Source organism: Sardina pilchardus, chromosome 4 (assembly GCF_963854185.1).
Source record: "Sardina pilchardus chromosome 4, fSarPil1.1, whole genome shotgun sequence".
Classification (NCBI taxonomy): domain Eukaryota; kingdom Metazoa; phylum Chordata; class Actinopteri; order Clupeiformes; family Clupeidae; genus Sardina; species Sardina pilchardus.
In genome coordinates this window covers 1307991-1331111 of record NC_084997.1, presented here as the reverse complement: position 1 = coordinate 1331111, position 23121 = coordinate 1307991, and the positions used below count along the sequence as shown (strand labels likewise).

At 38.3% G+C, this 23121-nt stretch overlaps 1 protein-coding gene across 4 annotated transcripts in view; it reads right to left on the bottom strand.

The window, feature by feature from the left end:
- Window positions 1-23121, bottom strand: part of epb41l5 (erythrocyte membrane protein band 4.1 like 5) — a 225250-nt gene that overhangs the window by 57583 nt on the left and 144546 nt on the right. For all 4 annotated transcript variants that reach the window (XR_009938816.1, XR_009938817.1, XM_062533706.1 and 1 more), the window contains exon 13: window positions 4472-4578. Coding sequence is in view for 2 of the 4 variants with exons in the window: in XM_062533706.1 (XP_062389690.1) it covers window positions 4472-4578 (107 nt within the window). In the remaining 2 variants the exon portion in view is untranslated. The remainder of the gene's footprint in view (window positions 1-4471; window positions 4579-23121) is intronic.

Genomic DNA, 23121 nt, shown 5'->3' with positions numbered 1-23121 from the left:
CTGTGTCAAGGGTAGCCTTGCGCCGCTCTGTCCGACATGCCAATTTTGCCTAGTGTTTTCATTAATCTATGTTATTTTATTATATGTTAATTGTTGTTTGGTCTGTCTTTGTATGTCTTGGTGTCCGTCGGGTACGCAGGCGATTACGCCGCTCCGTCCGGCATCTTTTGTCTTGTGTCTTGTTATTTTGTAAATTTGTTTGTTCTTTGTTGCCACGGGTACGCTGGCGACTACGCCACTCCGTTCGGCACTGTCTGTGTATGGGTTGTACTCTGTGCTCGTGAAATGCGCTATGTTTGTAGTGGTTGTCTAATGTCTGTCTTGATGTCTGTACAGGAACGCTGTGCGAATACGCCGCTCTGTCTGGCACCTGGCTATTTTGTGTCAGTATTTTTACTGAAAAAAAAAAAAAAAAAAAAAAAAGTTCAATTATTTGCTTTTTGTATCTTTTTCTTATTCTTGTTTTATTATTTTGATTATTGTTGTTATATGTTTTGCGACTCAGGGCATTGCTGTAAAAGAGCTTGATGCTCAGTCAAATTTCCCTAAATAAAAAACGGTTGATGATGATGATGATGATGAAGTCAGAGCGCATGGAATCAGATCATGACATTCGATTTCTTTATGTTCTCTTATTTGCATGTAGACCGAAGTATTCAACGTTCTGATAATAATCAGAGTAATGATTACTTCGAGTATGAATGTGCATGTAACCGCGCCCAATGTTTGTGCCAAAATTGTTTACGAAAAGTTTGTGAAAACTATGCACATCAGGGGTGTGCTTTACTAATGTAAGATAGGCTATATAATTACTAGGGCTGGGACTCGATTAAAAAAATTAATCTAATTAATTAGAGGCTTTGTAATTAATTAATCGAAATTAATCGCATTTTAATTGTATATAAATATATGACCTGAGAACAGTGAGAAGTATTTTTTTTTCACATGGATTTTTAGTATAGCCTACTATTGGATAATGACTGAATACATAGGCCTAAGCTTAAGCAACAAAAATATTGTTTATTAATAAGTCCAACAGACCATACCATATTTACAAATAGTACATTTTCAGAAATTCATGTAGCCTATAGATAGGTAGACCTTCTGTAAACTATAATACTGTGATATCCTGTTAATTGTGTCACCTGTTACCTTGAGTTGAGTTCATGAAATTGTTGTGTCCCTTTAAGGGGAACTGGGGGGCGGAGTTTACGTGTGTGCGTGTGTGCTTGTATGCGTTTCTGAGTGTGAAGTTTCTTTTAGGTCTATGAAAGTTGGACATGGAATTAGGTGCGGTGGATTACTGTTATTAGCGTGAGTTGTGGCTGTAACAGCAACTCGGTTGCTATTTAATAATAAATAAAGCTCAGAGGTTTCCCTCAAGTGTCTGGACTGGAGTATCACAATACTTTGTCCACGCTAGCAGCTAGCTGCTTTATGTTTTGCACTGAGGTGATACCTGTGGTGATACGTCCTTGTTGCATAGGTTGCACACAACCATGCTCTTATCTGCGCTTCCATCCGTTCGTTTTTTGTAACAACATTTCCCATCCACGGGGCCAACCAACGCGGTCACATCAGCTTCTTTGTTCATGTTCACTGTGCCACTGTGGTTTGTTTTGTCTGAACCTTACAGTCTATGGTCTGAACCGAACTACTTGGTGCTCCAGTATAATCGGTCCGTCTGAAACTCATCCAGTGAGAAACGTTCCGCGGTGCAAAAATAAATAGGCATACGATTAAAATGCGTCAATTTTTTTAACGCATTAATGTTTGTGTAATTAATTAATCGTAATTAACGCGCTAAAGTCCCGGCCCTAATAATTACAATAGTTCATTCTTTTGCATGTTTGCATGAGATACTTCTGAAAACAACAGCAGAGTGCCATTGTTTTGGGATGTTTCCCTCATGGAAGCATCATAAGCCGTTTTCAGGTTTCATAAGCCGTTTCAGACAGGTTTCTGCACATTCTGTGATTATTACCTGCCACATTTCTGACGATAGCGGACATTCAGACATGACGCATAGGCTGCTGAAAGTTAAAGTCCGTGAACATTGCGAAAATACACCGCTGTCTGAAAACGGCTATACTCTGGTAGGCAAATGGAGAAATAAAATTATATGGTTTAAATTTCATTTGAATGCCTGAATGTAAGAAAACACAATACCAACTTTTGTCTATGGTAAACGGCCGTGCAGATAGGCGTAATTCTGGAGATCTTTAAATGAAAGACTAAGGCTACAATCATCAGGTAAACAATACTCAATGCTAAACAATGTTTGACCTGTTTGTAGGGAAGTTGCGGGAATCCACGTTGCTCTATTAAATGTTGTTAAATAATCAAATGCAGAAGCAGAGCTTTGCCACTAACGTTTATCGTGTAGTTACAGTTTGTCACGCAAATGCGCACACGCATGCATTCAATGAAAGCTCATACCACCACTTAATTGTATGGCTCTATGTTTAGAGCCATACAATCGAATTAGCTAGCATTTCCTCCTGATTGCAGAAATGTTTGCTTTCTTTTTCTGTCGGTCTGCGATTGCGTGATCAATTGCGCAGCAAATTATCAGGTGAAGCACGTACCGGATAGCCTGGATGTTCACATAAGGCCTTGCGCGGTGATTTGCGCGTCTCATTTGAGAAGTGGTAGGCGTTAGCCAGGCTACGTACCGGACCTAATTTCACTCAAAGAGCAAAGAGCGTTCCGTATCAGTTCAATACGGAACAAGACTTTTATGTGTCAAATACGGGACGATTCCGTATTATACTGAATGGTTGGCAACCCTAAGTCAGGGGCATAAAGGCCACTGTGGCCGTACGATGGGGTTTTTTTCACGGGGCATCAAGGCCAAAGTGTAGGGCAACGGCGGCCATGGCCGCATGGCCTTGGTATAATTCCCACCCTGGTCATAGGGTGCGTTGAACTCAAGCAGGTCCAAGGATTCCAATGATACCTGATTTTTTTGAAAATCGGACCAACAGGTCAAAAGTTACGTGCGTGAACGCATGTCCTACTTTGGCCTGTTGGTGGCGCTAGAGAGTTTGAGATGCCGACATGAAAATTGGTGACATGAATCATTGGACTGTTTCCAATCAGTGCGCCAAATTTCACAACGTTTTACCAGACGGTTCTATGGGCTGCCATTGACTCCCATTGCGGAGGAATAAAAATCATAGCATCTCAATAGGTGCCTTCGCAGCTTCACTGCTTGGCCCCCAATTAGATGTGAACAACAGGTGACCGTATAGGCTACATTCCGCTAGAGCCTATGCTTCATGTCTGAATGTCCGCTATCGTCAGAAATGCGGCATGCAATTATCGCAGAATGTGCAGTCTGAAAACGGCTTAAGATGCTGCATGAGTGAAACATCCCAAAACAATAGCCCGCAGATAGTTGCTGTTGTTTTCAAATGTATCTCATATGCAACCATGCAAAAGCAATGAACTATTGTAAATACAGTGAGTAGAAAATGTAATTGATACCATGCTTAAGTTGCCTAAAAAGAGGAATATAAAATCATCATTTGACAATTGATCTTTATGTCTTAATTCAAAAAATGAGTAAAAATGAAAACGCTACGTACACCAATTTTCTTTGTGAATGAAGAATGCATCATAAATAAATAAATGTTCTTCTTAAATGCTAGGGGGAAGGAAGTATTTGACCCCCAATGTAACCCTATGGGCATTTAACACATAGGGTTAACATAGGGGCAGGCAGATTTTTATTTTTTAAGGCCAGCTATTTCATGGATCCAGGATATTATGCATCCTTCCTGATAAAGTTCCCTTGGCCTTTGGAATTAAAATAGCCCCACATCATTACATACCCTTCACCATAGCTAGAGATTGGCATGGTGCTTTTTCCAGTAGGCCTATTAGCCTGTTTGATGCTCATTGAGCTCAAATTCAAATTCATTTTCTGTTAACCTGACATCTATCAGGTTGCCATATTGTGTATGAAATACACCCTACACATACACAATCACTTAGGCAGACTTCACAGCCGAGTGTCGCAAGAAAGCGGGCTAGTTGATATAGCCTACTCCAGAATTAGCTGTTGGGAAATTGTTGGAAATTGAATTGATGAACACATCACAAACTGTTCTTGAGTGTTGGTAACTTGTGTCCTCGGAACAAAATCTGACAGCAGCTTTGGAGTTTTGGAAGTAGGCTGCAGGCAGCAGTTGGATAGGCTGCATAGGCTTTCAGTAAGGTAAAAATAACGACCGGAAAGGTATGCGTTTTCATCCTTCCAAACGAACGGTAGAGGGCTGCGTTTTCCAACTTATTCACTCTGGGACCCGGTTTCAGAAAGCTTCGTATTAGGGCTATGCGTTTACAGGATTCGTTTGAACGATCGGCCATCTGAGTTTAACTCAAAACACGTCCCCATGTGGATGGCCCCCAAGTCTGTGAGTCTTTAGTCCTCAGGGCAAACATAGGGATTCACCCAGTCACTCACCCATATTCTGCATGGTCCTTCGTGAGTAGCGTCGGCTGGGCCTACGCTCAAAAGACGCTGATCGCCGAGCTTTATTGGCCTTAGTAGTCTGGTATTCAGTTTTTCCACTACAAAAAACAAGGCATATACATTTTTTATAGTATAATTAATATACAGTAGGGTTCAATGTGCTTTAAAGAAAGCAGAAAAATAGATTAAGACAAAGAAAAAAGAATCATACATTAAATACAATAATTAAAGTAAATTTCACAAGTAGTGAGTAAACCTGCTCACTGTTCTTACAACTTTTAAAATTTCAAATATAGCCACAAGAAGTGATAATGGGCTGGAACACCTATGGTCCTGCAAACTCATAATCCAACAATGCACTCACATGTGGTGTGTGTCTGGTTGATACATTGGAAGCACTGACCGGTTTCACTTCCTGTTGGGTGTGACGTTTTAAACTGAAAGTATTCACTAGGTGGCCCTATGCAACTAATACGTAGGCTACAGTGATGCGCTTCCAAGTGACCATTGTATGACAAATTTGGGGATCTGCAGTGCAACAGTTGACAAATTATCCTAAAAAAATGCTTTTAGCCTACCCACTGGTGTATACTTCAATTCAATTCAATTCTAGCCTAGAAATGTAGACGCACCCTAGCAGGCAAAAAATATTTTTTCCTAGCGGGATGGTCTAGGGTCGCACCGTTGAGCTGCCGTTGACAAGCCTGCGCTAGGCTCGAGTTCAGCCTAGCCAATCAGAACGCACTATCTGTGTACGGAGTCCTTGAGCCCGCCTTAGCTCGCCTTAGCTCACCTTCGGCTTCTGATAAGACGCCAGGGGGCTGGACCATGCGTCCTCGTTCGACGAGTTGGGTTTGAGACCGTATCGCACAACCATAGAGAAAAACAAAAGATGGATGACGCTAACGAAGCGCGCTCGTTTGAATCGGCTTTGGAAGAGTTAGACTTGGGCTTTTCTTTGAAGTTTGAGCAGAAAGAAGCACTCAAGTCATTCGTTTTACAGGAGGATGTATTTGCCATTTTGCCGGCCGGCTACAATTGGTCACAAATGCTGGCCTATTACGTGCAGAGGCAGTTTGGAAGACAACTGTTCATTCCACCCACAGGCTTCAACTCTGTGAATGGTCCGACCCCAGACTATACATTTCTGTGTAGTTTGGCTTGCCAGGCTAATTCAATTCAATAAAGCTTTATTGGCATGAAAGTTTCATCAACATTATTGGCAAAGCTCAATTACATGTAAACATAAGAGGTTAAAGAAAATAAATAAACTGTGTAATTAACGTATAAGAGGACATAAAAGTAGACATAGAAGACATAAAAGACATAAAAGTGAAACAACAATTCTAACTAGAAATGCAATTCCAAGGAATTACCAGTGCATGAAAATGCAAAAATTTATAGATAGATAATGTAGATATGATTACTAAGGTATAGCTAGGGTAAACATGGTAGTTGCATAGTTTAAAGAGAGTTGATGGTGTGAAGGTAGACAGTTTAAAGCTTAGACATTCCAGTTCTAACTTAACTAATGATTTCTAACAGGCATGTTAAAATGTTAACTATGCTAACAATGATAACCAGGTTGATTGGTTTACTTAGCAAATGATTTCTAACAGTTATGGTAAAAATGCTAACTATGCTGACCAGGTTGCTCAACTAACTTTATTAATGATTTCTAGCGGTTATGCTAAACATGCTAACTATGTTAGCAATGCTAACTATGTTAACGATGTTAACCAGGTTGATTAGCTAACTTAGCTAATGATTTCTAACAGTAATGCTAAAATGCTAACTATGCTAACAATGTTAAATATGCTAACAATGCTAACCAGGTTGATTAGCTGACTTAGTTGATGATTTCTAGCAGTTATGCTAAAAATGCTAACTATGTTAACTATGTTAATAATGTTAATGAGATTGATTAGCTAACTTAGCTAACCATTTCTAGCATTTATGCTAAAAAGGCTAACTATGCTAACAATGCTAATTAGCTAACTTGCTAGTGAGGACTTTTATTTTGAAACAGTTGCTAGGGTATCCATGGTGCCCACTATCGGGAATAAAGAAGTTACTCTAGTATAATCATGTTGGTTGCTATGGAAACTGTCATAAACGCTTAATTTTAATGGTTGCTATGTTGGTTGCTAGGTACGTAGAGGTTTCATGTAGTTGGCTGGAGGCATAGTTGATGACAACTGACAGATGGAATGGTTGAACAGTTAAATAGTTAGGTAGTTTCAATGGTTAAATGATTTAATAGTGTATTATTGCATTGAGGACTTTTATTTTGATACAGTTGTGGACAGAGGAAACAGTTTAACAGGATATGTAGTCTTCACAGAGAGATTGTATGCTTAAAGCCTGAGAGGGAGAGAGCTGCTGCAGGTGGCCTTGGCCACCTGGCATAAGATTCTAATTGCTGAACGACCCGATTGTGATGTCATAGAGGCCAATGTTAAGTCTATGGGGACATTTTTAATAGTTTTTAATTTATAGTTTAAAAAGTATAAAAGTTACAAAGTTGAAAAATACATAGCATCATTCCCTTATTTAAGACCTACGTTGCGACTTTTGAATGAAGTTTCTAGGTTAAACGGTTCAAGCTGAATAGAAAAAATGAATTTGGTAAGCGGAATAATAATAACTAGAAATGCAATTCCAAGGAATTACCAGTGCATGAAAATGCAAAAATAGATAGATAATGTAGATATGGTTACTAAGGTGTAGCTAGGGTAAACATGGTGGTTGCATAGTTTACAGAGAGTTGATAGTGTGAAGGTAGACAGTTAAAAGATGAAACATTCCAGTTCTAACTTAACTAATGATTTCTATTCATGTTAAAATGTTGATTAGCTAACTTAGCTAATGATTTCTAGCAGTTACGTTAAAAATGCTAATAATGTTAGCAATGCTAACTTTATTAACAATGCTAACCAGGTTGATTAGCTAACTCAACCGATGATTTCTAGCAGTAATGCTAAAAATGCTAACTATGCTAACAATGCTAAATTTGCTAACAATGCTAACCAGGTTGATTAGCTAACTTAGTTGATGATTTTTTGCAGTTATGCTAAAAATGCTAACTATGCTAACAATGCTAACTAGCTAACTTGCTAGTGAGGACTTTTATTTTGAAACATTTGTTGCTAGGGTATCCATGGTGGCCACTATCAGGAAACAAGAAGTTACTGCAGTATAATCATGTTGGTTGCTATGGAAACGGTCATAAACACTTAATTTTAACAGTTGCTATGTTGGTTGCTAGGTACATGGAGGTTTCATGTAGTTGACTGGAGGCATAGTGGATGATAACTGACAGTTAGAATGGTTGAACAGTTCAATAGTTGAGTAGTTTCAGTGGTTAAATGATTTAATAGTGTATTATTGCAGTGAGGACCTTTATTTTGAAACAGTTGTGGACAGAGGAAGTAGTGAAACAGGATCTGTAGTCTTAATGAGATTGTATGCTTAAAGCCTGAGACAGAAGGTGCCTAGCGTTTACGCGTCCTCTCTCGCTCCTCACTGATCTACATAAAGAATGATGGAGCGGCAACAATGGGATAGTCTTGCCCTTCTTCTATCTTTCTTTATGTAGATCATTGAGGATCGAGGAGCGAGGGAGGACATATAAACGCTGCTTGAGAGGGACCCACAGTAAATACTTTAAAAGTTGTATATAGTCTAATTAATGTTGATAGACAGAATGTTTAATGGATGTTGATAGGCAGATTGTTTAATAGATATTGATTGACTGTTTAATGGGTGGATGAGTGAATGGTCTGAAGAAGATGAATGGATAGAAGGTTGGATGGAATGTGCCTTATATTCTTGTTAAGAGAGACACTGATACAGCTCTCTGAGAGTAGTTGACACAGGTGTAATCAATTTAACTGGCTAGTCTTAAGAGAGCCAGTGTACTCTTAAAGCCTGAGACAGAGTAAATAATTTAAAAGTTGAATGTAGATAGTCTAATTAATGTTGATAGACAGAGAGTTTAATGGATGTTGATAGGCAGATTGTTTAATGGATGTTGATAGACAGTTTAATGGGTGGATGAGTGAATGGTCTGAAGAAGATGAATGGATAGAATGTTGGATGGAATGTGCCTTATATTCTTGTAGAATGGAGAGACACAGCTCTCTACTGAGAGTAGTGGATACAGATACAGGTGTAATCAATTTAACTGGCTAGTCTTAAGAGAGCCAGCCTGAGACAGAGTAGATTGTTTAAAAGTTGAATGTAGAGCGTCTAATTGATGTTGATAGGCAGACTGTTTAGAATGGGTGGATGAGTGAATGGTTTGAAGAAGATGAATGGATATAAAGTTGGATGGAATTAGGACTTATTTTGATACTGTTGTGCGCAGAGGATACAGGGGAACAGAATATGTAGTCTTCAGAGAGATTGTATGCACTTGTATGAGATTGTATGCTCTAGCCTGAGAGAAACTGACAGTTGGTGCCCAGGTGGCTGACCAGCTGGAGTAAGATTCTAATTGCTGCCGTGATGTCATAATGAGCAATGTTAAGTCTATGGGGGAAATTGTAATAGTTTTTAACTAATAGTTTAAAAAGTATAAAAGTTACAAAGTTGAAAAATACAAAGCCCACATCGCGTAAGTAAGACCTACGCGACAAAATTTGAATGGTGTTTCTACGTTAAGCGGTTGAAGCTGAATTGGCTGCGTTAGAAGAAGAAGAATAACTAGAAATGCAATTCCAAGGAATTACCAGTGCATGAAAATGCAAAAATAGATAGATAATGTAGATATGGTTACTAAGGTGTAGCTAGGGTAAACATGGTGGTTGCATAGTTTACAGAGAGTTGATAGTGTGAAGGTAGACAGTTAAAAGATGAAACATTCCAGTTCTAACTTAACTAATGATTTCTATTCATGTTAAAATGTTGATTAGCTAACTTAGCTAATGATTTCTAGCAGTTACGTTAAAAATGCTAATAATGTTAGCAATGCTAACTTTATTAACAATGCTAACCAGGTTGATTAGCTAACTCAACCGATGATTTCTAGCAGTAATGCTAAAAATGCTAACTATGCTAACAATGCTAAATTTGCTAACAATGCTAACCAGGTTGATTAGCTAACTTAGTTGATGATTTTTTGCAGTTATGCTAAAAATGCTAACTATGCTAACAATGCTAACTAGCTAACTTGCTAGTGAGGACTTTTATTTTGAAACATTTGTTGCTAGGGTATCCATGGTGGCCACTATCAGGAAACAAGAAGTTACTGCAGTATAATCATGTTGGTTGCTATGGAAACGGTCATAAACACTTAATTTTAACAGTTGCTATGTTGGTTGCTAGGTACATGGAGGTTTCATGTAGTTGACTGGAGGCATAGTGGATGATAACTGACAGTTAGAATGGTTGAACAGTTCAATAGTTGAGTAGTTTCAGTGGTTAAATGATTTAATAGTGTATTATTGCAGTGAGGACCTTTATTTTGAAACAGTTGTGGACAGAGGAAGTAGTGAAACAGGATCTGTAGTCTTAATGAGATTGTATGCTTAAAGCCTGAGACAGAAGGTGCCTAGCGTTTACGCGTCCTCTCTCGCTCCTCACTGATCTACATAAAGAATGATGGAGCGGCAACAATGGGATAGTCTTGCCCTTCTTCTATCTTTCTTTATGTAGATCATTGAGGATCGAGGAGCGAGGGAGGACATATAAACGCTGCTTGAGAGGGACCCACAGTAAATACTTTAAAAGTTGTATATAGTCTAATTAATGTTGATAGACAGAATGTTTAATGGATGTTGATAGGCAGATTGTTTAATAGATATTGATTGACTGTTTAATGGGTGGATGAGTGAATGGTCTGAAGAAGATGAATGGATAGAAGGTTGGATGGAATGTGCCTTATATTCTTGTTAAGAGAGACACTGATACAGCTCTCTGAGAGTAGTTGACACAGGTGTAATCAATTTAACTGGCTAGTCTTAAGAGAGCCAGTGTACTCTTAAAGCCTGAGACAGAGTAAATAATTTAAAAGTTGAATGTAGATAGTCTAATTAATGTTGATAGACAGAGAGTTTAATGGATGTTGATAGGCAGATTGTTTAATGGATGTTGATAGACAGTTTAATGGGTGGATGAGTGAATGGTCTGAAGAAGATGAATGGATAGAATGTTGGATGGAATGTGCCTTATATTCTTGTAGAATGGAGAGACACAGCTCTCTACTGAGAGTAGTGGATACAGATACAGGTGTAATCAATTTAACTGGCTAGTCTTAAGAGAGCCAGCCTGAGACAGAGTAGATTGTTTAAAAGTTGAATGTAGAGCGTCTAATTGATGTTGATAGGCAGACTGTTTAGAATGGGTGGATGAGTGAATGGTTTGAAGAAGATGAATGGATATAAAGTTGGATGGAATTAGGACTTATTTTGATACTGTTGTGCGCAGAGGATACAGGGGAACAGAATATGTAGTCTTCAGAGAGATTGTATGCACTTGTATGAGATTGTATGCTCTAGCCTGAGAGAAACTGACAGTTGGTGCCCAGGTGGCTGACCAGCTGGAGTAAGATTCTAATTGCTGCCGTGATGTCATAATGAGCAATGTTAAGTCTATGGGGGAAATTGTAATAGTTTTTAACTAATAGTTTAAAAAGTATAAAAGTTACAAAGTTGAAAAATACAAAGCCCACATCGCGTAAGTAAGACCTACGCGACAAAATTTGAATGGTGTTTCTACGTTAAGCGGTTGAAGCTGAATTGGCTGCGTTAGAAGAAGAAGAATAACTAGAAATGCAATTCCAAGGAATTACCAGTGCATGAAAATGCAAAAATAGATAGATAATGTAGATATGGTTACTAAGGTGTAGCTAGGGTAAACATGGTGGTTGCATAGTTTACAGAGAGTTGATAGTGTGAAGGTAGACAGGTTAAAGATGAAACATTCCAGTTCTAACTTAACTAATGATTTCTATTCATGTTAAAATGTTGATTAGCTAACTTAGCTAATGATTTCTAGCAGTTACGCTAAAAATGTTAATTATGCTAGCAATGCTAACTTTACTAACAATGCTAACCAGGTTGATTAGCTAACTTAACCGATGATTTCTAACAGTAATGCTAAAAATGCTAACTATGCTAACAATGCTAAAAATGCTAACTATGCTAACCATGCTAACTAGCTAACTTGCTAGTGAGGACTTTTATTTTGAAACATTTGTTGCTAGGGTATCCATGGTGGCCACTATCAGGAAACAAGAAGTTACTGCAGTATAATCATGTTAGTTGCTATGGAAACGGTCATAAACACTTAATTTTAATGGTTGCTATGTTGGTTGCTAGGTACATGGAGTTTTCATGTAGTTGACTGGAGGCATAGTGGATGATAACTGACAGTTGGAATGGTTGAACAGTTCAATAGTTGAGTAGTTTCAATGGTTAAATGATTTAATAGTGTATTATTGCAGTGAGGACTTCTATTTTGAAACAGTTGTGGACAGAGGAAACAGTTAACAGGATATATAGTCTTCTGAGAGACTGTATGCTTAAAGCCAGAGAAACTGACAGTTGGTGCCCAGGTGGCCGGCCACCTGGCGTAAGATTCTAATTGCTGCCGTGATGTCATAATGAGCAATGTTAAGTCTATGGGGAAATAGCTCAATGTTAAATCTATGGGGAAATCGTTTTTTAATTCATAGTTTAAAAAGTATAAAAGTTACAAAGTTGAAAAATACAAAGCACACATGGCATAAGCAAGACCTACGCAACAACGTTTGAATGAAGTTTCTACGTTAAACGGTTGAAGTTGAATTGCGAGCGTTAGAAGAAGAAGAATAAGAAGCCTAGGAAGAACAGTACAGTGCATTTTCATGCACTGTAACTAGAAATGCAATTCCAAGGAATTACCAGTGCATGAAAATGCAAAAATAGATAGATAATGTAATTTAGATATGGTTACTAAGGTGTAGCTAGGGTAAACATGGTGGTTGCATAGTTTATAGAGAGTTGATAGTGTGAAGGTAGACAGTTTAAAGATGAAACATTCCACTACTAACTTAACTAATGATTTCTATTCATGTTAAAATGTTGAAAAGCTAACTTAGCTAATGATTTCTAGCAGTTATGCTAAAAATGCTAACAATGCTAACTTCACTAACAATGCTAACCAGGTTGATTAGCTAACTTAACCGATGATTTCTAGCAGTAATGCTAAACATGCTAACTATGCTAACAATATTAAATTTGCTAACAATGCTAACCAGGTTGATTAGCTAACTTAGTTGATGTTTTTTGCAGCTATGTTAAAAATGCTAACTATGCTAACCATGCTAACTAGCTAACTTGCTAGTGAGGACTTTTATTTTGAAACATTTGTTGCTAGGGTATCCATGGTGGCCACTATCAGGAAACAAGAAGTTACTGCAGTATAATCATGTTGGTTGCTATGGAAACGGTCATGAACACTTAATTTTAATGGTTGCTTTGTTGGTTGCTAGGTACATGGAGGTTTCATGTAGTTGACTGGAGGCATAGTGGATGATAACTGACAGTTGTAATGGTTGAACAGTTCAATAGTTGAGTAGTTTCAATGGTTAAATGATTTAATAGTGTATTATTGCAGTGAGGACTTTTATTTTGAAACAGTTGTGGACAGAGGAAACAGTTAACAGGATATGTAGTCTTCTGAGAGACTGCATGCTTAAAGCCAGAGAAACTGACAGTTGGTGCCCAGGTGGCCGGCCACCTGGCATAAGATTCTAATTGCTGCCGTGATGTCATAATGAGCAATGTTAAGTCTATGGGGCAAATTGTAATAGTTTTTAACTAATAGTTTAAAAAGTATAAAAGTTACAAAGTTGAAAAATACAAAGCCCACATCGCGTAAGTAAGACCTACGCGACATAGTTTGAATGGAGTTTCTACGTTAAGCGGTTGAAGCTGAATTGCGTGCGTTAGAAGAAGAACTAGAAATGCAATTCCAAGGAATTACCAGTGCATGAAAATGCAAAAATAGATAGATAATGTAGATATGGTTACTAAGGTGTAGCTAGGGTAAACATGGTGGTTGCATAGTTTACAGAGAGTTGATAGTGTGAAGGTAGACGTTTTAAAGATGAAACGTTCCAGTTCTAACTTAACTAATGATTTCTATTCATGTTAAAATGTTGATTAGCTAACTTAGCTAATGATTTCTAGCAGTTACGCTAAAAATGCTTATTATGCTAGCAATGCTAACTTTACTAACAATGCTAACCAGGTTGATTAGCTAACTTAACCGATGATTTCTAGCAGTAATGTTAAAAATGCTAACTATGCTAACAATGCTAAATTTGCTAACAATGCTAACCAGGTTGATTAGCTAACTTAGTTGATGATTTTTTGCAGTTATACTAAAAATGCTAACTATGCTAACAATGCTAACTAGCTAACTTGCTAGTGAGGACTTTTATTTTGAAACATTTGTTGCTAGGGTATCCATGGTGGCCACTATCAGGAAACAAGAAGTTACTGCAGTATAATCATGTTGGTTGCTATGGAAACGGTCATAAACACTTAATTTTAATGGTTGCTATGTTGGTTGCTAGGTACATGGAGGTTTCATGTAGTTGACTGGAGGCATAGTGGATGATAACTGACAGTTGGAATGGTTGAACAGTTCAATAGTTGAGTAGTTTCAGTGGTTAAATGATTTAATAATGTATTATTGCAGTGAGGACCTTTATTTTGAAACAGTTGTGGACAGAGGAAGTAGTGAAACAGGATCTGTAGTCTTAATGAGATTGTATGCTTAAAGCCTGAGACAGAAGGTGCCTCTCATATAGCGTTTACGCGTCCTCTCTCGCTCCTCACTGATCTACATAAAGAATGATGGAGCGGCAACAATGGGATAGTCTAGCCCTTCTTCTATCTTTCTTTATGTAGATCATTGAGGATCGAGGAGCGAGGGAGGACATATAAACGCTGCTTGAGAGGGACCCACAGTAAATACTTAAAAAGTTGTATGTAGATAGTCTAATTAATGTTGATAGACAGAATGTTTAATGGATGTTGATAGGCAGATTGTTTAATAGATATTGATTGACAGTTTAATGGGTGGAGGAGTGAATGGTCTGAAGAAGATGAATGGATAGAAGGTTGGATGGAATGTGCCTTATATTCTTGTTAAGAGAGACACTGATACAGCTCTCTGAGAGTAGTTGATACAGGTGTAATCAATTTAACTGGCTATTCTGAGACAGAGTAAATAATTTAAAAGTTGAATGTAGATAGTCTAATTAATGTTGATAGATAGAGAGTTTAATGGATGTTGATAGACAGATTGTTTAATAGATGTTGATAGACAGTTTAATGGGTGGATGAGTGAATGGTCTGATGAAGATGAATGGATAGAATGTTGGATGGAATGTGCCTTATATTCTTGTAGAATGGAGAGACACAGCTCTCTACTGAGAGTAGTGGATACAGATACAGGTGTAATCAATTTAACTGGCTAGTCTTAAGAGAGCCAGCCTGAGACAGAGTAGATTGTTTAAAAGTTGAATGTAGAGCGTCTTATTGATGTTGATAGGCAGACTGTTTAGAATGGGTGGATGAGTGAATGGTTTGAAGAAGATGAATGGATATAAAGTTGGATGGAATTAGGAGAACTTATTTTGATACTGTTGTGCGCAGAGGATACAGGGGAACAGAATATGTAGTCTTCAGAGAGATTGTATTTTTAAAGCCAGAGAAACTGACAGTTGGTGCCCAGGTGGCCGGCCACCTGGCCTAAGATTCTAATTGCTGCCGTGATGTCACAATGAGCAATGTTAAGTCTATGGGGGAAATTGTAATAGTTTTTAACTAATAGTTTAAAAAGTATAAAAGTTACAAAGTTGAAAAATACAAAGCAGGCATGGCATAAGCAAGACCTACGCAACAACGTTTGAATGAAGTTTCTACGTTAAACGGTTGAAGCTGAATTGGCTGCGTTAGAAGAAGAAGTTTAATAATAAGAAGACTTGGAATAACAGTATAGTGCATTTTCATGCACTATAATAATAAGAAGTTGAAGAAGACTAGGAAGAACAGTACAGTGCATTTTCATGCACTGTAATAAGAAAAAGCCTAGGAAGAACAGTACAGTGCATTTTCATGCACTGTAACTAGAAATGCAATTCTAAGGAATTACCAGTGCATGAAAATGCAAAAAAAATGTATAGATAGATAATGTAGATATGGTTACTAAGGTGTAGCTAGGGTAAACATGTTGGTTGCATAGTTTAAAGAGAGTTGATGGTGTTAAGGTAGACATTTCAAAGCTTAAACATTCCTGTTCTAACTTAACTAATGATTTCTCACAGGTATTCTAAAATGTTAACTATGCTAACAATGATAACCAGGTTGATTGGCTTACTTGGCTAATGATTTCTAACAGTTACTGTAAAAATGCTAGCTATGTTAACAGTGCTAACCAGGTTGATAAGCTAACTTAGCTGATGATTTCTAGCAGTAATGTTAAAAATGCTAACCAAGTTGATAAGATAACTTAGCTAATCATTTTTAGCAGTTATGCTAACAATGCTAACTATGTTAACAATGCTAACTAGGTTGATTAGCTAACTTAGCTAATAATTTCTAGCATCTATGCTAAAAATGCTAACTATGCTATCTAGCTAACTTGCTACTGAGGACTTCTATTTTGAAACATTTGTTGATAGGGTATCCATGGATGCCACTATCAGGAATAAAGAAGTTACTGTAGTAAAATCATGTTGGTTGCTATGGAAACGTTCATAAACGCTTAATTTTGATGGTTGCTATGTTGGTTGCTAGGTACATGGAGGTCTCATGTAGGTGACTGGAGGCATAGTTGATGATAGCTGACAGTTGGAATGGTTGAACAGTTAAATAGTTGAGTAGTTTCAATGGTTAAATGATTTAATAGTGTATTATTGCAGTGAGGACTTTTATTTTGAAACAGTTGTGGAAAGAGAGTTTAACAGGATATGTAGTCTTCACAGAGAGATTGTATGCTTAAAGCCTGAGAGAGAGAGGACTGCTGCAGGTGGGGCTGGCCACCTGGCATAAGATTCTAATTGCTTAATGATCCGATTGTGATGTCATAGAGGCCAATGTTAAGTCTATGGGGAAATTTGTAATAGTTTTTAATTTATAGTTTAAAAAGTATAAAAGTTACAAAGTTGAAAAATACATAGCAGCATTCCCCTATTTAAGACCTACGTTGCGACGTTTGAATGAAGTTTCTAAGTTAAACGGTTCAAGCTGAATATAAAAAAATGAATTTGTTAAGCGGAATAATAATTAGAAGAAGAAGCAGCCTCGGAAGAACAGTATTCGGTTGTTAAGTCCGACGTCACGGACCCAGCAGCTATTTTGTGAAAAGATGTTTATTAGCGCAGCCAGACGGTTTTTGCGACTTGTAAACGTTGTCATCACCACCTTTGTTTTAGCGGTTTTAAAACAAAATCGCTAAACTTTAACAAAGTAATCACTATAGCTATGCAGCCAGATGATATATTAATGGGTAAAGTCCAGGCTTCCGCGAAAAATTTGATTTGATTAGGTTGAGGCAACAAGTCCGTATAAGATGACAATTTTCTTAGAGGCTAGTCAAAATAGCGGAAAATAATAGTTTATTTTACTGTCTATGGAGAATAGCATGTGAGTTTGAAAGCCGTTGGACCCGGAAAGATATTTATTATCCCATTATTACATCATCACTTAATAACCGAATAGTGCATTTTCATGCACTATAACTAGAAATGCAATTCCAAGGAATTACCAGTGCATGAAAATGCAAAAAAATGTATAGATAGATAATGTAGATATGGTTACTAAGGTGTAGCTAGGGTAAACATGGTGGTTGCATAGTTTAAAGAAAGCTGATAATGTGAAGGTAGACAGTTGAAAGCTTAAACATTCCAGTTCTAACCTAACTAATGATTTCTAACAAATGTTAGAAACAGATGCTGTAAACAGATTTTAACTATGCTAACAATGATAACCAGGTCAATTGGTTAACTTAGCTAATGATTTCTAGCAGTTATGGTAAAAATGCTAACAATGTTAGCACTGCTAACTATGTTAACAATGCTAACCATGTTGATTAGCTAACTTAGCTAATGATTTCTAGCAGTAATGTTAAAAATGCTAACTATGTTAACAATGCTAACCATGCTAACAATGCTAACCAGGTTGATTAGCTGACTTAGTTGATGATTTCTAACAGTTATGTTAAAATGCTAACTATGCTAACAATGCTAACTAGGTTGATTAGCTAACTTAACTAATCATTTCTGGCAGCTATGTTAAAAATGCTAACTATGCTAACCATGCTAACTAGCTAACTTGCTACTGAGGACTTCTATTTTGAAACATTTGTTGATAGGGTTTCCATGGCTGCCACTATCAGGAATAAAGAAGTTACTATAGGGTGCGTTCGTAAATTCAATCTGACACTCTGAAAAATAGAATAACGCTCTGAAGTTCGAAAAAGACGAGCATTCTAACTCCCAGTGAATTTACGAACGATTATTTGTGTTTATGTTTACAATATGGACGCCACTACGGCACTTTTGAAACAGGGTTTATGTATTATTCAAAACTCAATTCCACTGATGCAAGAGCTTTCTTGACAGTGATGATGAAGAACAATGTGAGAGCAGTTATTTAAACCCTCTACATAATCTTGATGAGCAACGCTTGTAATGTCAACTTGGAAACGTTCTTCTAGCACTAGCACTAAAATGCTAACCTGTTAATGTTACGTAGGTAACTAGATTCGTTACTAGCTGACTGATGTGACGTCACACTCTGCTACTCTGTCCTTTCAGCTGGAGTGCCCAGAGTACGCTCTGGGCGCTCCGAGAGTGTTACGCTCTGAATAAACTAACGATAATTCCATCCACACTCTGAATTTACGAACGGTTTAAAAGTTTCAGAGTGTGCTCGGAGCGCTCGGAGTGCAATTTACGAACGCACCCATAGTAAAATCATGTTGGTTGCTATGGAAACGGTCATCAATGCTTAATTTTAATGGTTGCTATGTTGGTTGCTAGGTACATGGAGGTCTCATGTAGTTGACTGGAGGCATAGTTGATGATAACTGACAGTTGGAATGGTTGAACAGTTAAATAGTTGAGTAGTTTCAATGGTTAAATGATTTAATAGTGTATTATTGCAGTGAGGACTTTTATTTTGAAACCGTTGTGGAAAGAGGAAACAGTTAACAGGATATGTAGTCTTCACAGAGAGATTGTATGCTTAAAGCCTGAGAGAGAGAGAGAGGGCTGCTGCAGGTGGGGCTGGCCACCTGGCATAAGATTCTAATTGCTTAACGACCCGATTGTGATGTCATAGAGGCCAATGTTAAGTCTATGGGGAAATTTTTTAATAGTTTTTAATTTATAGTTTAAAAAGTATAAAAGTTACAAAGTTGAAAAATACATAGCAGCATTCCCCTATTTAAGACCTACGTTGCGACGTTTGAATGAAGTTTCTAGGTTGAACGGTTCAACCTGAATAGAAAAAATTAATTTGATCAGCGGAATAATAAGAAGAAGCCTAGGAAGAACAGTACAGTGCATTTTCATGCACTGTAATAAGAAGAAGTAGAAGAAGAAGCCTAGGAAGAACAGTACAGTGCATTTTCATGCACTGTAATCATAATAACTATACACCATTGTTGGTGTTTGTGGCCTCACTGGCTGTCCCTCAGGTTATGGCAGGCTGCTACAAATTTTGCAGCCAGAATGGCCACATCCTCATGCTCTCCAAGGATGTAAGGCATTTTTTCCTCATTTGTCCAGGTCAGAAACTCAGGGAGAGTTGAATTTATTTTATTGAATGATAATGTCCGTATTTCCTCATATTTTGGGCATTCTGTTAAGAAGTGTAGCTCTGTCTCCACAGCCCCCAAGCTGCAGTGTGAACACCACTCTCACAGCCTACTTCACTTCCTTTTGAAGCTGAGGCGAGCCAGGTGATAACGAAGACGAGGAGGACCCGACGGTAATTGTGAAGCAATTTACAAAAGATTCACTGAGCGAAAACGCTGATGTGGTACATAAAAATGTAGCTAAAAATGTGGAGAATACAATGCAATCAAGCATTTTGGGGGATGTGAAGGCACAAGCCAGCAGCAGAGCAAATGCTCAGGATGCTACCCGCGAGAAAGTGAGAGAGGAAACAAAGAGGCGTGTTATAAAAGAATGTGCAAACTTTCAATGATGCTATAGTAAGGAGTGATTCGTTTTTATGAGTATAAAAATGCTCTCTGTGTTGCAAAAAGATCATACTATGCAAAGATAATCAGTGAAGGACATGGAAACACCAGCAGCCGGTTGCACCAGCTGAACGTAAGTTCCATCTTAGCTTAGTTCGAACGTAAACTGGCGCTACGTTGAGGTTTACGAACTACTAAAATAGAACGGGTTGCACCAAAGATCCTTCATTACTATCAAGATACTGCAACGCAATACGTTACTATGGGAGCAAAACGGGACAGTTCCGGTCTGCATAAGTGCGACGTCACTAAATAAACTTTCGCTCTTAATAAGCAATAACAACATACAAAAATAATTTTGATTACAGTATTTCAGTCTAAAATCATGCATGATACCAATGAATCATTGTATAGGACACGGAATGAATCATTTAATTAGTCTGTGAACCGAGCATGACAATACAGCTATGCGTTGCCAGGTCACTAACAGTTGAAAGACTCCGTTTAAACTCTATATACCGTTTCAAGTTCACTTGAGTATAAACTACCCACTTTAACTGATGTCACTAATGTTATTCAGGTAGTTGTCATTTCAAAGAAATGACACTGCTCCGTTTAAAATGTTACCTTAGGTAGGCGGCTAGCTAGCAACCAGACAGTAACCAGCAGCAGCATGGTCTGATATTAAGTTATTTTCTTAACAAACCCATACGCTAAAAATTACACTATTAGGCTTGAAATGATCGGAAAAACGTACAGATTATGACAAAATATTCCAAAATACCGTCAACAAATCCAGAAAGCCATAATGACCAATTTATTGATAACATTCCACAAGTCTTCCATTGATATGAATGCAGCGAGGGCGTACTCTGGTCTGCATAAAGGGGGATTCCCTCCCAACCCCCTTGCAATAATAGAATGCGGAAATGGTCGAACGTTGGGCCCTCTCGCTCCGCTTGAACCCTCTCTGGTTGCACCAAGCAGATAGTTTCAACGTAGGCACTAAGTTATGACTTAAATGACACACTAACTTACACCACCCTCCCCCTAGGTGTAAGTCCCATCGTAACTATTTTGTTAACATGGTTTTCTCATTTAAACGGTGGAAATGTTACATTTAACAAAGTATAAGCCGAGAAAAGTTTCATACGCGACCCTTACACACATTTAATTTACTTCGGCAGTGTTTGAATCATGTTATTCTGGAAATCGTAGGCCTAATGGACCTAGCCGTACAAATACCAAAGCTATCCACTCAAGGCACACATTTCCTTGCTGTTTATTGAGCTGTTATCAGAGATTACATTAGCAGCTAGTCATATTAGAAAGATTTACCGTTACCTTCGCTATCCACTGCGGTACATTAGGTACGTTAGGTGAACAGTGGTGGCTGAAATATTCCCAAAGCACATACAACAAAATAAAGTCTTATTTAAAAATGCAGTGTTATTTTATTCCACATAACAAAATAATTGTGGAGGAAGTCAAACTTCAACGTGGCTTTATCATACAACAGCGAACGGTACGTTGCCAACGCAAGGATTGTGAATCTGTGACGCCTCCGTTATAATTAGTGATATTGATTGGTTGTCAACGGTAAAAACGTCATTCTATGCGACAATATTTTTATTTAGTAGCTACTAACTACGGTGTAACTTTAGTAGCGATGGTGCAACAGAAAAAGAATGCTGCGCTAGTTTGAAACTAGTTAGTTTCAACGTAAGGTTAAGACACAACTTACACCTCAACTTACGATCGACCTTATGTTCGACTGGTGCAACCGGCTGCAGGACTCTCTTTTCCACTGTTAATGGTGGCATCTGTGGCCTCATTAAAATTCCTCCACCTGTCAGCTGGACCCTCTTCCAACAAGCCTGGTTAAGAGCTGCCTGCCATCTATTGCTCCGTTGATTACATCAATTCTAATAACCTCTCTTCTCTCTCGCACTGTACCATCAGCCTTTAAAACTGCTATTGTCAGACCAACGCTGAAAAAAACTGGATTGAAGTCTAACAACTACAGGCCTATATCTAACTTGCCCTTTCTCTCCAAAATAGTGGCGACTCAACTCCAGGATCACCTGAAGGACAATGATCTCTTTGAGCCATTCAAATCTGGATTTCGTCGTATGCACAGTACTGAAACGGCCATGATTAAGATTGCTAATGATCTCCTCTTTGCAGCTGATGATGTACTTATTTCCATTCTGATTCTCCTTGATCTCAGTGCAGCCTTTGATACCATCTCTCACCATGTTCTACTGGAACATTTTTTAGCTAATATCGGAGTGTGTGGCAGTGCTCACCAGTGGTTCACCTCCTGGGGCAAGAGGGGTGCCCCAGGGATCTGTGTTAGGCCCTCTGTTGTTCATCTTCTACCTCCTCCCACTTGGCACTATCCTCAGGCAACATGGTGTTAAATTTCACTGCTATGCTGATGACACCTAGCTCTACTTTTCAGTGAAACCTACTGCCACTCTTCCGCCAGCTGTACTTACTACCTGCCTCCATGACATCAACGTGTGGATGACACAAAATTATCTGAAGCTGAATAGCAGTAAGACTGAGCTGCTAGTGGTTGGTTCCAAATCAGCTCTTGCTAAGATGGAACCTTTCACCATTTGTGTAGATGGCAGCACCATCCCTTGCTCCAAACAGGTCAAGAGCCTTGGTGTCATACTGGACAATACCATCTCATACAGTGAACGTAAACAACATATCAATAAATGCCTTTTTCCATCTAAGGAACATTGCACGGCTCCGCCCAGCGCTCACCCAGCAGAGTGCAGAAGTCCTAGTAAATGCGTATGTGACTTCCCGCCTTGACTACTGTAATTCAATCTTGTCTGGAATCCCAAATAAGCTACTCTACCGGCTCCAACTCATCCAGAATTCTGCAGCGAGGATTATAACATGCTCCAAATCCACCAACCATATAACACCATTGCTTATGAAGCTGCACTGGCTTCCAGTTGCCTACAGAATCAATTTCAAGGTCCTGCTCCTGGCATACAAGTCCCTACACAACAACACACAATTCACTGCCAGACTACATCGACATACCACTCTGACTCAATTACTGACTTTAAAAGTAGACTGAAAACGTATTTCTTCAAGAAAGCTTAGGGACTGACTGACTGACTGACTGACTGACTGACTGACTTTTTTTCATTTTTTTATGTGATGATTTTACAACTTTGTAAAGTGACCTTGGGTGTCATGAAAGGCGCTTTAAATAAAATGATATTATTTTAAAGACCGTTCACATGCCTTTCTTAACAACTATGGATATTTGATCTGGAAAGGCAAGTTACTCAACTAGCACACAGAATAGGGTGACCAGACCACTATTGAAGTGTGGACTTATTATAGCCCGATCATTAACTAAAGCCAGGAAGACTAGCCAAAGCGTCTGGGTAATGTGTGTGTAC